Source organism: Osmerus eperlanus, chromosome 22 (assembly GCF_963692335.1).
Source record: "Osmerus eperlanus chromosome 22, fOsmEpe2.1, whole genome shotgun sequence".
Lineage (NCBI taxonomy): Eukaryota > Metazoa > Chordata > Actinopteri > Osmeriformes > Osmeridae > Osmerus > Osmerus eperlanus.
The window spans coordinates 10,458,474-10,473,290 of record NC_085039.1 but is presented as its reverse complement, the minus strand read 5'-3'; the positions used below and the strand labels follow the sequence as shown (position 1 = coordinate 10,473,290).

Below are 14,817 nucleotides of genomic sequence, written 5' to 3'. Positions count from 1 at the left end.
TTTAATATGTAATAATCAGTCTCATCTTTAGGAATGAATTCGTTCTAAGAGTAGAGCCAATCGTAACATCAGTGAACACGCACGTCAAAATATCTTTACAATGAATTTATTCAAGTAAGGTAAACAGATCTTATGAAAAGTTGGATTATGGGTTTGGATATGAGAGATTGGTTTCAATGAACAGAATGAAATGGTCTAACTTAAAGAAAGGCAGAAATTGTACAGTCAGTGATTACATCCTTACAAATCATAAACAGAGCTCACGCCAATGCCATGTTGAGGGGGAAAGAGCGTTAGCCATAGTTACGTTTGATCAGGGGTTGATCAATGATGTTGAGGGCGGTTTGCGCCAAAGGTCCATTTGAAGAATCTGAAGTCACAGCGCGGCTGCGCTGGGTCATGTGACTGAGTCTGCGGGATCTCAGTGAAGTCGCATTTGGAATTGCGTTTTTGGTTCTTCTGTTGAAACGTCCAGATAGTGTCGCGATCACTATAAAGTTGAATCTCAGGAGAAGCTTGGCGACGTCCTTGGAACGCCAATCCTGATGGCGTTCATGCCATGGTCGGTTTCGCTGGAGTCCAAGATTGATGGTCATCTTAGGGCTTTATACAGTTCGAGGGAGGACCCGTCTGGGGTCAGATGTGGATTGGGGGAAGCTGGGTTCTCAACTCCCCCCTCCTTCCTTCACACCTACCAAAGGTGTGATCTGATCTCTGGCTGATCATTCGATGGTTCAAATATTGTTCTGGACATCTTGGTACAGTTACAAAATATAGTTGAATGATTGTTTTATTATGATAGCTTCGTGTAGATACCAAGAATGACGTGGTTATCTTTCAGGAAGAAGGAGTTGTTACTAGAATCAAGATTTCAGTGAACACAACATTAAAACAAAGTAACAAACATAACACAAATATCCCTCTCATAATTCTCCACCTTGTACTCTTGTGGTAAAGTCTCAAGAACTTTCCTCAAAAGTTCTGATCAAGGTATGTTCTTTGTTCAAATCGCCGCCGAAACGAATAGCAAATGGTCGCTGGAGACGTGTTGTCTAAATCAGGCCCTTTGAAGCTTGCAAGCTAGCAGGAGGGCTGATTTGGTAGATTGGGGAGGTCCCCCCCCCATTCTATGGTTCCTTTGCATCGGCGTTTGGTGGGTAATCAGCATACTGAGGGTGTCACAAGGGCTGATTCTGATGTGATTGAATCACTCTTCAGGTGTGGCAAGATGTTGGCTCCGTGTGGTCTTGTGGACCTCACTACAAAGGGGTGGGAGAGTGTGTGTAAGTGTGCGTGTATGTGTGTGTGTGTGTATGTGTGTGTGTGTGTGTGTGTGTGTGTGTGTGTGTGTGTGCGACTGTGTATGGGAATTCGAGAGGCTGACATTGGACGTAGTGTTCTTGCATAACAGGGCCAACTGAATGCACAAAGGGGTGTCCCTCAAATCTGGCTTCGGTACCAAAGGACCAGATCTGAGGCACAATGAATAAACAATGAACAGAAGTACACCTGGTGTCACCTGATAGATGACAGATAGAACTCCACACCTTCTCATCTGTATACGGTAGGGGGGTCACGACCTATGACAACTCCAGGAAGCCCCTCTCTGGAGAGCCGGTTTGATGTGAGCAGGAGGAGACAGAATGTGTGTGTGGGTGTGTTCTGTGTGGAAATCTGGGGGAAAATGTCTTGAGGAAGTGCTGTTTGCATTTAAGGTCTACAGAGAAAAAACGGATAGAGACTGAGGGAGAGAGAGAGAGAGAGAGAGAGAGAGAGAGAGAGAGAGAGAGAGAGAGAGAGAGAGAGAGAGAGAGAGAGAGAGAGAGAGAGAGGGGGGGGGGGGGGTGGGGGGGGAAGAGAAAAGAAGACAGCGATGAAGTGATGTGAGGGAAGGAACAGGATGGGTAGGAAAGGAAGAATGAGTACACAGTGAGCTAACAGGCTCTGTTCAGGGAGTTTAGTGTGAGGATGGAGCATCTGCTGCAGCTGCCCACTGGGCCTCACACGCACACTAACACACACACACACACACACTAACACACACACACTAACACACACATCAACACTAACCCACACACACTAACATACACACCAACATTAACCCACACACACTAACACACACACACCAACACACCAAGCCCAAACTTCTGCTGATTCTAATGAGGCCGGAGTCTGCCGGGCACCAGTGTGACCGCCTGAGTCCCTCTGCATCTCTCACTCCTGTCCTCTGTACTGTACACACACATACTCACACACAAACACACTCACACACTGGTATACTTCCCGTTAACTTTGGTAGGGTTTTGATATTTCTAATACATTTCTTTAGTCTGGCAGAATGATGTGTGTAAGAGAGAGGGGAGGAAAGCGGAGGAGAAGAAGCTTTTCTAAGCTCTGGGCAAGTCTGCTCGTTGGTAACGCAAGGGTGTGTTATACCCAACACTCATTATCATAGCCCTGTGGGTTGGAGGGGGTGGGGGGGGGGCAGGAGGGGAAATACAGAGAGAAGGAGAGAGAGAGAGAGAGAGAGAGAGAGAGAGAGAGAGAGAGAGAGAGAGAGAGAGAGAGAGAGAGATGGGAAGAGATAAGTCACAGGCCATGAGTCGCTTTCAATCTGTCAGACACAATGATGGAGAGAGAAGAGGACCCCCTCCCTCCATCCCTCCCTTCCTCCTCCCCTCTGGCTCTGGTGTCTGCGGGCCAGTGGATGTGTTATGACATTTGCCACGCACGCTCACCCCTCCCTCCCTTCATGTCTCTATCTCCTTCTATCTCTCAGCGTTTGCCTTTCTTCCTCCTTTTATCTATTTCCCTTTTTTTTCTCTTCCTCTCCATCTTTTTCCTCAGTCTCCCTCTGTCTGAATCTCCTTATCGAATGCCATCTCTCTCCATCCCTCGGGATCCCTCTTTCTATCTATCTATATCTCTTTTTGCGCTCTCAACGGTTGAGATAAGCCTAAACAAATCTCTCCGAAGCCTTTGCCCGCCTATCTGTCTCGTGTGTGGGAATGATACCTGTTCTCTCCCGTTTCGGCTAACACTAATGGCATATTGAAGTGCACACAGATTAACAGAATACTGTGTGTGAGCTGTGTGAGGTTCAGTGTGTGTGTGTGTGTGTGTGTGTGTGTGTGTGTGTGTGTGTGTGTGTGTGTGTGTATTTTTGCATGACGTGAGAGTAACCAGACCCAGCCTTTTCCAGCCTCCTTTGCCATGTGCAATACTTAAAAATAATCCCCTTCGTGAGCGTGGACTGTGTATCTACCAGCTTGGTTGCCATGCCGCCTGATGTGACTCCAGCCTTGAGAATTCAATCGGTCAGTCGATGATGGAGATGATTCATTTTCCCAGCCTTGGGGATTTTTCAACTCAACAGCGTTTGACTCGCTCAGCAGAAATGTGTACAGTATTATCTCTACAAATGTTTTATTCACAGGATTGATCAATATGTTGGTCAGAAACGCATCCAAATGTCATTTCCACTGCCTTTGTCATCTTTCTCTGGGTATTCACTCTGCACACAGTAGCAATCCCCTCTTCATTGGATGGTCGTGCATGGAGATTTCTGGTTGGATACAGAAAGTGTACAATTGCTACTCTGCTATTTTTAGGGAGTAATATAAAGCACACAAAATGGACTATAAATGATGTGTCAGTGCAGTCCCAACCAGCGGGGTATATAAATGTCCCAAATACGCCCCAGGGAGACGTTACAGACTTTGTTCCTGGTTCCCAAGCTGAACTGCCACAGTGATCCATAAAGTTAGCTTATTGAAAGAGCATATATCGTAGTGATTTTGGATAAATATTGCACCAGCATTGTCATAGACTTATGTATAGTTCCCTGCATACTGGCTGTAATGAATCACTGTGGGCTGGATCAGAGGTTGGGCTTGATCACATGTTGGGCTGGATCACATGTTGGGCTGGGTCATAGTTTGGGCTGGATCACATGTTGGGCTGGATCACATGTTGGGCTGGATCAAATGTTGGGCTGGATCACATGATAATTACATTGTGGAGGGGGAGGTTGTGTTCAGAAGGCACCAGGGCCTATTTTGGAGTGTTTAATCCACGATGCATGTCTGACTAACAGATGGTGCAGTGGGTGTCTCATGGCTTTTCTATGGAATGCCATTTTAGTCAATATTAAATAAATAAATGAAAAACATACTTCTGAAATAAATAAATGAGGCAATAAATATATAATAAACGTAAATATAAATAGATAAAATATAGCTGCAAGCAGTGATGCGGGTTCCTCCGCAAAATGGCAAAATATTATAAACATGTACACTGTAGAAGATTGAGACTTGGACAACAAGAGAGAAAAACTACTTCATGTTTGGCCAACAACAATAGGCTGAATGGGGATTTGAACTCATGAGCATAAGGTTACAAGTCAGTCTCTCTATCCTCTCTGCTACACACCAACTGTTGAGATTGTATGAATAGAAAGGGCAGAGTAGTAGCTTTGGTCAACTTTGGGACAAAGGTTAAGAAACAGTTGACATTTCAAGGTGAAATTGCATGAAATTGTGCATGGTATTTCAGAATGATGTCATCCTGTTTAGCTAAACAGATAATCAAAATTATGACAGGCCAAAAGATAATGGCTGGATTTCAACCTACTACTTTATACTTTACAGGTCACCATCCCAGACCATTGAGCTATCCTCAGTGTTGAATACTGTCATGTTCTGTTACTGTATAAAAAAGTAAGCTGTTTCTCCTGTGGTAAGCGTTGTTAGATTCAGCCAAAGTTGAAACTGCTTGTACATTTCCTATAAAAACGGGACAACGGAATGACTGGGTTGCTGCTGTAAAGAATAACTTACTCATAGTTTTTTAAAAAGGTTGTTTGGAGTGCCATAACTTGTCAAGGAAGGGAATTTCAAATCATACCTAGCATCAGTGGGAATGTGTCCTGGCTCAGGTTACTGAAATGAATTTGTGCAACAGGCAAGGGATCCACCTGAACAATCAATTTACTTCATTAGAGATAACCATTAGAGTTATCTCTACCATGCGTAGACTACAAGTAGCTAGCTACTGTGGTGAACCTGGCTTATTTTGCAGTGGTTTACACAGTCTCGCTAAACAGATGATCGGAGTGTTGTGATGGGCTCAAATAAACACGCATTGCTATGTTTTACAACCGGAGGATTGATCAGAAGACGAGAAACCGTTTTGTAAAAAAAAAAAAAAAAACTATCCCTCTGACTGGTTTTGAACCTACAAACCTGTGATTACCAGCACAACATCTCAGCCAAGTGAGCCATTCCCATACATGGCTCACACAAAGTTCAGTAACTGCATAATAAAAAAAGCAGTTTCTCCAATGGCGAGCATTGTCAGATTTGGTCCAAGTTCAAACAGCTGTAATTCAGTCATATTTTGACATATCAAGGTGAAACTTTGCATGGTACTTCAGGGGTGTGTCACCTTAAAGCCTTCAACAATACATTTGATTTAGTGACACAAACATATTGAGGCAATGTGGACATTTACTTAAATACACCCCTTTCAGCCATTTTGTATTTGATTCAATTGTCTTAAATAACGTTTTTAATACATCAATGATACATATCTGTACAAAATTTCAAGTCAATTAGAGCTTTGGTTCAAGAGAAGAGTAATTTTTAAGGTTTTCCAAAATGATCACTATACAGGAAAATACATCATAGCTGACCTTATGGGTCCTTGAGGCTTTTTTGTTCCTCATGAAAAAATTAGGCATGCATTTCACGACAGGCTTGTTGTATTCCTTCTTGCCATGAAATGCACCCCATGCTAACTCTGACTAGGAAAGTGTCACATCCCTGAAACTTACTGTGGTTACTCATACTAGTGCCCTCAGTGTACAGTAAGAATAATTTGATGCTGGGATATACAGAACAGACAATAGAGGGGGTTGCATTTCCCGATAGGCTTGTTGTATTCCTTCTTGCCATGAAATGCACCCCCTGCTAACTCTGACTAGGAAAGTGTCACATGCCTGAAACTTACTGTGGTTACTCATACTAGTGCCCTCAGTGTACAGTAAGAATCATTTGATGCTGGGATATACAGAACAGACAATAGAGGGGGTTGCATTTCACGACAGGCTTGTTGTATTCCTTCTTGCCATGAAATGCACCCCCTGCTAACTCTGACTAGGAAAGTGTCACATGCCTGAAACTTACTGTGGTTACTCATACTAGTGCCCTCAGTGTACAGTAAGAATCATTTGATGCTGGGATATACAGAATTATTAGGTTTGAACCATCCTTCAAAAACACATTTGATTTAGTGACACAAACATATTGAGGCAATGTGGACATTTACGTAAATACACCCCTTTCAGCCATTTAGTATTTGATTCAATTGTCTTAAGTAACGTCAATGATACATATATGTACAAAATTTCAAGTAAATTAGAGCTTTGGTTCAAGAGAAGAGGAATCTTTAAGGTTTTCCCAAATTATCACTGTACAGGAAAATACATCATGGCGGACCTTATGGGTCCTTGAGGCTTTTTTGTTCCTCCTGAAAAATGAGGCATGTACACCAAGTTCCAGAAGAATTGGAGCAATGGAGTGGAAATGCCATCACTTTGAAAATTTGACTTTTGGGCGTGGCCTGTGGCGCCCCCAATGGTCCGATGTGGCCCATATTTGGTGTGGGGGTACCCACTTGGATGTAGTATCAATGTGCCAAATTAGAAAATGTATAACTAAGGACTTTTTGAGATATTGGGGCGCAAGGAGAAGAAAAATAATAAGAAGAATACTAACAAAAACAAAAGTTCCCTCCTACTGGAGGAACCCTAATTAGTCACTACAGTTTTTGTTTCAAAATGGCAAGGACTACTTTAACTTCATGGGACTTTTATTTCACAATGCCACATTTATTTATTATTAACCCTAACCCTTTTTATATATATTTTCAAATGCATGGGGTGTGGTTTTTGTACAGATTCCGACCACAACTAACGGCTCTGTTTCAGGCAAAAGCAGGTCAAATCTAGGTAATACCAGCCAGGTACCAACAATCTAAAGCATGGTATCCAGGGAAACATACCTTGCAAACTGACTGACTTCAAACACAAATACGTTTAACATGGTTTGTGTCTGTGGTTGGTTTTATTTCTTCTGACTTATCACAAATGTTAAACTAATTGTATTTTTTATTGATTCAATATTGACTAAAGTATTATTTCATACTTTTCTGCCATGTGCATTCCCCAGTACAGACTCTCTTCTTTTTATTTGATTTTTAGAGAGAGATGGATGGCTTCTAGTGCCACAGAAATGGAAAGCAATATTGCTGGGCAGTCGCTAATTGCAAGCTATCTATGTTCATTCCAATCTTTTTGTCTGAAGTGAAAGGCCTGCAAAACAGCTGAAAATAGACCAGAGAGAGAAGTTTCCATCACAAAACAATGCCAGTTCATTATTGCACTGGTAAGGACTCTCTCATTCAATTCAAGGGATGTCTTGGAACAATTCAGTGGCTTCAAATCCAATTTGTTTTGTTGACTAATGTCAATAGTGCCGGTTCCACTAGTTAGCCAGTGTTGTCTTTAGTTAGCTGATGAGAAATATAGTGAAGCACTTTCTGTGCTTTGGACTGCGGTTTATGAAACACACTTGCAACTTTTTGCTCCCAACACCCGATTTAGTCTTCATAGACCCACCGATTTTTGTGAATGTGTACTTTGCCGAACTGAAAGAAAAAACGACTTAATGACGATGTCTCGTGTCTCTTGTGGGCATTAATAGGTGAGAGATTAGTAGTGGCACTGCAGAATAGGTGAGGAGGCCATCAGTGCAGTCTGAAAGCTCCTGTGGAGATGCCCAGCCTCTCCCTCATCTCACCCCAGACAGGTGACTCAGTGGTGGGTCTCCCCCCGACAGCCTGCCCCCTCCCCCTGCCTCCACCAGCCGCCACAGCTGTCAGCATGCATCAGCCCCCACCTCTTCCACCCTCCCGCCATGTTAGGGCTTCCTCTGACCACCCACTTACCAGAGAGGGATGGGGATGGATGGACGGTAGGGAAAGCGGGGGAAAGCGGGGGAAAGTAGGCAAAGAAAGATGAGGAGATTCGGAAAAGAAAGATTCACCGTCTGAGCTAGCACCATGGTGTAGCACCCTCCAGCCTCTTGGTGTGATCGTGGGGTTTGATTTACTTCCTCCCTGCCCTTCTCCCTCCCTCCTTTCATTTCGCAGCGATCTTTAACAACTGGCTCCTCCGTAATAAAGCTCTGAGTTCATGTCGGCCATTAGATCAACCACTAATTGCGTCCGACACCCTTACATGAACACATACATACTTTATGGCTAGTCACCATGAACTAGTATGCTCATATAAATGTGTGAAGCGTTCCCACGAGCAACCGAGGTTTGTTTAATGGGCCTCTCTCTCCAACAGAGATATGAGGAGCCGTGCGTAACGAGAGATCTTTTATCACCGGCGGCCATTAGCCTAGCGCGTCGTCATTAGCCAATGTAATTAACTCCCATTGTACTGACGGAGGATTGTTAGCGAAAGGCGCTAAAGAAGCACGTAGCGTCAAGTGTCTTATCTCCTCACTTGGTTGGCCTACATGAGCTAATATGATGTTAACAGTACCGTTCCGTTCTGAAGAGAACTGGGTTTAAGTGGCTTGGTCCTAGGCATGTGTGCTGTGTGTATGGTGTTCGTGTGGAAGTGTGTTAAATGCAGGGGAAGTGAAATATAGACGCAGCAAAGAGGGTATGCTCGTGAATTCATACTCGGCCATTTTTTCATCTAGACCCTCCTCTACTAGATACATGGCCCTTTGACTTTATAATTCACTCTCGTTTAAGCTGTTCACTTTAGATACTAGTTGTTTCTACCGGTTCTGGAGGAAACTGCAGTTCCATGATTCTCTGTGTGGCCAGGGCTCCAAAGGGGAACTGTGGACTGGTGAGGTGCTGTAGTGAGGATATTTGTAGTGACGGGTGTGTTACCTCTGTGTTTTACATTCCACCGTTGCTTGGCTCCCGTCGCAGTTGGTTTATGTTCAAACCAGGAGGCTCATGGGAAAATAACAACGATTTGGGCTTCTGGAAGTTCTAAGTGGTGGAACTTCTTTTTTATATATTTTTTTTTTATCTGACCTTTGTATCTTCACTTTACCTTTTCAGTTTGGAGTTATCTTAATACAATGGTATTTCTTATCATTAACCAAAATAAATAAAACAGCTAAGATAGTGAAATCTTGAGTCCATAGAATTTTTTTTTGTTTATTTTTAATGATGTTTTCACTCCAACTGCCACTTGTATGCCATATGGCCAATAGAAGAGCAGCAGTTAGTGATGTAAACAATTCAAAATGTCTTATTCTGCTAATTACGACATACAGACACATGCTTACACCTCTAAACCTTCAAACTCCCCCTTAAGTCGTAATGGTGCAGTGTCCCTTAAATCATATTTAATAACTATGAGAAACCCCTTTGTTGTGGTGGGTTGAACGATCTGGTCTATGACTCTCTCTCTCTCCCAAAGTGCTCCCTTATGTCACATTGACCACAGTCCATAAACACGACTGCACTTCTACAGAAGCAACCCTGAGTTCAGTCACTCGACAAAAAACTGCAATTCCCAGCGTGCCACTTGAGTCGTTTGTGAGATTAATGCGCAAAATCTCTGCGTCCGTGGTTGGGGAAATGCTATTGTCTTGCCCTGACTCACAGGGGGCCCCGGTTCCTGTCACACTCCATCCAGTTTTGTGACAGGTAAACAGGAAGGCATGGTTCTCAATTGCATTGGGAAGAGACCATTTTTCATTCGCAAAGACAGGGTGGATATGTTTTTTTTTTTGTCAGTTGTTCTCTATGCTTTTGCCGATATTAATACTTCATGCAATGTGTTTGAAGTTTGTGAAAGGGATGAAACGTGACAGTGGATATGATATGTAAGACTCTATCCTCTTCCTGTTTAGTTAGATCTGAACGTGAGTTGCAGCAATGGCTGGATTGAACTGGGAGATATGTTACAGAGAAAAAACCTATATTAGAAATGTAAACTATTCATACCTCTTGCTTAGGGATTCTTACTCCTGGGGATATATTCTGCATATATCTTGTTCTTGTTCTCTCTCTAAACTCTTTTCCACGCTGCACAACGCTTCTGCAACTCCGAGCCTGTGTTCCTCCCTGGGGTGAGTCTCCAATCATTGTAGGAAATAAGTTTAAACGAGCACGAAGCGATCTGCAACGCTCTGACTCACCTGTGGCCTTGGAGTTGTCGAGTCAGAGACCCTGTATCACCAAGGGAGGAACAGAAGGAACGCGGCCTACCCACAGTAAGCTGCGAGTGTCGTGTTTCTCTTCAAAGACACTGACAGCGTTCCTGTGTGGGTTCTTTTATCCGTGACGACGAATTACCTCCGGCCTCTCAAGGCTTTTCAATAACTGCTTCTCCGAGGCAGCTGCTGAAAACGTGAAGGACGAGATATTTTGTTTGGTTTGATTCCGACCTTGAACATGGATTTGTGCTTGCAATCAATCAGACCGCTGGGAACAAGTATGATGTGTGAGTGTGATTGAGAGGTTTAACCATCTACCAATCAAACCCAGCCATTGATTATCCGTTTGAGAAAGATGAGAAAAACATACAACACTGTATGTAGTCCAACCCTGCCTAGTTTCACCAGACTGGAAAGCTTAGAGTTTATAATCCCGACCCAGGATAGACCAAGCTGTCAGTTGATGGAACCCTCACAGACTGTCATAAAACAGCAGCATTTACCAGCCTCAGGTGGCCGGTAAAGAACCACCCGGATCAACTGATTTCTCAGATAACAAACCCCTGTCGGATCTATCTTCATGTTCTCCCACACCGTTTATATTTATATATCAGCACGAGCAGGTCCTGTCCACTTTACACGTCTTCGTATTGACCGTCCAAGAAGATGAGAAACACTTGTTTTCGAACTGGCTTCCAATCCGGGTCGAGTATCAACACCGGAGATCTCAACACCCTGTTCACCGTTCCCTTTCCTGTCAGCTGACTGATCTAGATCTCTGTGTGGAGATAGCTCCTCTCTCATCTCTAACAGATCTCTCAACAGATGTGGATCCGGTGGCCCAGGACCGGATCCTCCGCTGGCGTGTGTGACCCAGGCCGGCAGCTGCTCCCAGGGTATGCAGATGGGCAGGTTGACCCCTGTGACGGTGGGGGAGTGGCCCTGGCGGAGCCGCCACGAGCCGAGCGGTGGCAGGACTTGCTGCAATGCAGCAGAGCGGATCAGTGCCCCGCACGCACACACACACACGTGCACAGATACACATGCTGAGACACACGCAAACTTGCACACACGCTGCGACACACACACGTCCTGATGCACACCTACACAGAGGGGTGTGTGGGTCTATCTATCTAACTATCTATCTATATATATCTATATATATATAGATATATATATATATATATCTGCCAGTCATCTGGCAGATATCTGTCTGTCCCTGCCTCTGTCTGAGTGAAGTGAAATGCATACCCCATTCTGCACACACACACACACACGCATACACATGACTTTGCATATTTTCCCCCACACACTCACTGAAGAGTGCAAATACCAGAGGCCAGTGTGGAGTCATTACAGACACGACAGTACAAGAGTATACCACTGAACAGCTCCAAACACGAAATAAACACACGCTTTTATCCTCTCCGAACTCGGACATATCGTATGACAAGGCTATTGTGGTGTAGTAATTCCACGTGACGTACTAAGCCAACAATTGCTGGGGGGAAAATCTCTCCCAACGTACCACTGGGATAAAAGACGCCGCGATTTCCCAAAGCTTCTTTTACCATAAACCGTATCGAGTTCAATCAAGATACTGAACAACAACATCAACGAAAAATACTTAGCCCTTATCTCTTTGACCGTGAAGCCTCCCGACAGCTCATATCCTGCTTACAGAAACACGGCAACACTGGTGCGGAAGGCCCCTATCTCCTCCGGAGTCACATTCGACGCTCCGCAGATAAGGGGATCACCCGATCCCAATCAGTAGCTGGATCCCCCAGAAGATTCCCCGGGGGGGGGGGGGGGAGGGGGGGGGGGGGGGTCCATGGGAATCATACTCGTCAAGTGTTGCCTTAATATCGTCCTTTAAATAGACCCCCTGGCACTAACTCTCATTAGAGGGATTAATTTGGGGTGGGGATGAGGGAGTGAAGAATCAGTCTAAACAAACAGATCAAGCTCGATCAGCCGGAATTAGATTTCACCCCCACTTCTATGCCCGCATTGCCAGAGCCCATACACACACAAACACACGCACACACAAACACATACACACTGTCCAGTCCCAAAAATTAAGAGTAGCAGCTGTCATTGCCCAATCGTATTCGGACCGGCTGTCGTGATGCGGGGGCCCGGCGTCACAGGAAGGGGAAGTGACCTCAAGCTTGCAGCCAGTGTTCCATCTGGCTAGCTAACCTGGACTTCCTGTCCAGTGGCCTACTTCCTTTTCTTATTAGATGTGATCTGAACAAAATAAATTTATAGTAGAGTTGACACATAATGTGGAGGCTCACGTCACTAAACTGTACTCTCTCTGAATAAGGGTGTTTGTCATAATGACTCATTGAAACATTTTACAATTTCATTGTCAACTTTCAGATGTCACTCCCCTTCATGCTTACTCCTACTAGTTACCATGGTAGAGTAGGTTACTATGAACTAGTACAGTTACACATTCGAATCGTTTGCCAAAAATATACCCGTGAGATTTTCAGAGTTTACATAAAGAAGTCTCTTTATTGTTTCGTATACATAGATATCTTCATATAGTAGTTCTAATACCAGTAAGTCAAAAATAATAATTATTATATATTCATATATAGAAAACTAATCCAATAAACTACTATGTACTTTGACTTTGACTTCCTCGTATAAAACAACTTGGAGAACGTACACTCTGTCTCCCCAGCTGAAATATATAGGCGCTTGGAGGGAGTTGTAAGAATTTACAAACAAGAGATTGACACCGGAACACTGGGCCTCAGAGGACTACAATGTGGTCTAATTGAGCAGCTAACATTGGTCAACATTTCTTAAGACACGGTACCTCAGGGAAGTCATTTTCCGTCTTTGCCTAGAACTTTGTTCACAAACAGAAATGTTGTCTTTTTTTTTTCGTTCCGTTGCTTTCTGTCGCAAAGTCGGTCGACAGATATCTGAAACGAGGGCTGCAGAGAGGAATGATAGAGATGAAGATGACGATGATGACGGTAATGTTATCAGCTAGATTTGTGGCTGGAGACTGGCGACGGAACATTAGATTACAGCACTCTCATTACAACCTCTGAAGATGATGAATAACAGACGAGTTGGCTTGAGGGAGGGAGGGAGGGAGGGAGGGAAGGGGGGGGGGGGAGGGGGTGAGGGAGGGAGGGAGGGAGGGAAGGAAGGAGGGAAGGAGGAGGGAAGGAGGAGAGGGAGAGAAGAAGGAGGGGAGGGGTAGAGGAAGGAGGGGAGGAGATAGGAAGAGAGCGAGAGGGGTGAAGAGAAAGCGTGGGTGAAGCATTAGGGAGGGAGAGAGAAAAAAGAAAGATGGATGGACAAAGAGAGAGAGAGAGAGAGAGAGAGAGGAGAGAGAGAGAGAGAGAGAGAGAGAGAGAGAGAGAGAGAGAGAGAGAGAGAGGAGGGGAGGGGGGGGGAGGGGGTGGGGAGAGAGAAGAGGGAGGAGAGAGAGAGAGAGAGAGAGAGAGAGAGAGAGAGAGAGAGAGAGATGAGAGCGAGAGAGAGAGAGAGAGAGAGAGAGAGAGAGAGAGAGAGAGAGAGAGAGAGAGAGAGAGGGAGAAAGCTGGACAGAAAAACTAAGAAAGAGGGATGAAGAAGAGAGAGCACAACAGGGAACCTTAAGTTTGATTAATGTGCTTCTTTACTGATGAGCTGAATCTGTAAACAGAGGAGGAAGAGGCATACACAGTGCTTCTGCCCTCTCCATCCTTTCATCCGCTCCCCCCGCTCCACCCTTCTTCTGTCTCTCCGGGAGGTAGGCCATGTCACAGTTGGCAGGAGAGATTTCCGGTCTCACACTCATCTGTTTTTCCCTGGCAGTTTTGGGGGGGAAACGGCAACCGTAATAATAACATTTCCAACTCCACTCCCGCCCTCTCTCCCCAAAACTCTTGATATGTTCAGATGAGAATGTGAAGGAGGCAGGTGGTCGCTAGGCCATGAGGAGGGCTTGGTTGGTTAGTGTGTGTGTGTGTGTGTCTGTGTGTGTGTGTGTGTGTGTGGGTGGAGAGTTGTGGATGAGGATGGCGGAGAAGACCACCATGAGCTTGGAGGGTGGTGTCCAGCCATCCTGGCCCCAGTCAGGGACAGGGGAGCTGGGGAGCTGGAGCGCGTTGCTGCCCATCCTCTCTGAAGGAGCCTGTGGTCCAGCTTCAGCCCAGGCTCCGGGCCCCATGACCCCCGACACCAGACCTCCAGATCCCAGATCCCCAGACCTCCAGACCCCAGGCCAGGGCTCAGTGTGGTCAAGAAGAGGCATCAAAACTGTGGAGGAAGAGGAGGACATGTTGGAACCCATTCTGAACTGGTCTAGAACATAAAGGAGGGGAGGTAGATGGAGAAAGAGACTGCCTGGACGTTTATCGGGGTCGGGTGTGGGAGGTCAGATATCTCCGACATCTCAGGAGAACAGAGGGACTACCGGCGAGACACACACACGTCTCCATAATCGCCTTCCGAATCATCATGCGTCCCTTCACGAGTTCCATGCATGCGGCTACGTAGCGTCATGCTGTTATGTGATGGGAGGGAGGAAAGCGAAATTGAG

At 45.0% G+C, this 14,817-nt stretch overlaps 2 protein-coding genes across 2 annotated transcripts in view; both read left to right on the top strand.

Annotated features, from left to right (window-relative positions):
* Positions 1-11,131, top strand: part of LOC134009183 (B-cell lymphoma/leukemia 11A-like) — a 64,848-nt gene extending 53,717 nt beyond the window's left edge. The window contains exon 3 of the mRNA XM_062448909.1: positions 11,073-11,131. Coding sequence (XP_062304893.1) covers positions 11,073-11,131 — 59 coding nt within the window. The remainder of the gene's footprint in view (positions 1-11,072) is intronic.
* Positions 1-14,817, top strand: part of LOC134008452 (eukaryotic translation initiation factor 3 subunit A-like) — a 100,896-nt gene that overhangs the window by 7,956 nt on the left and 78,123 nt on the right. The window lies entirely within an intron of this gene.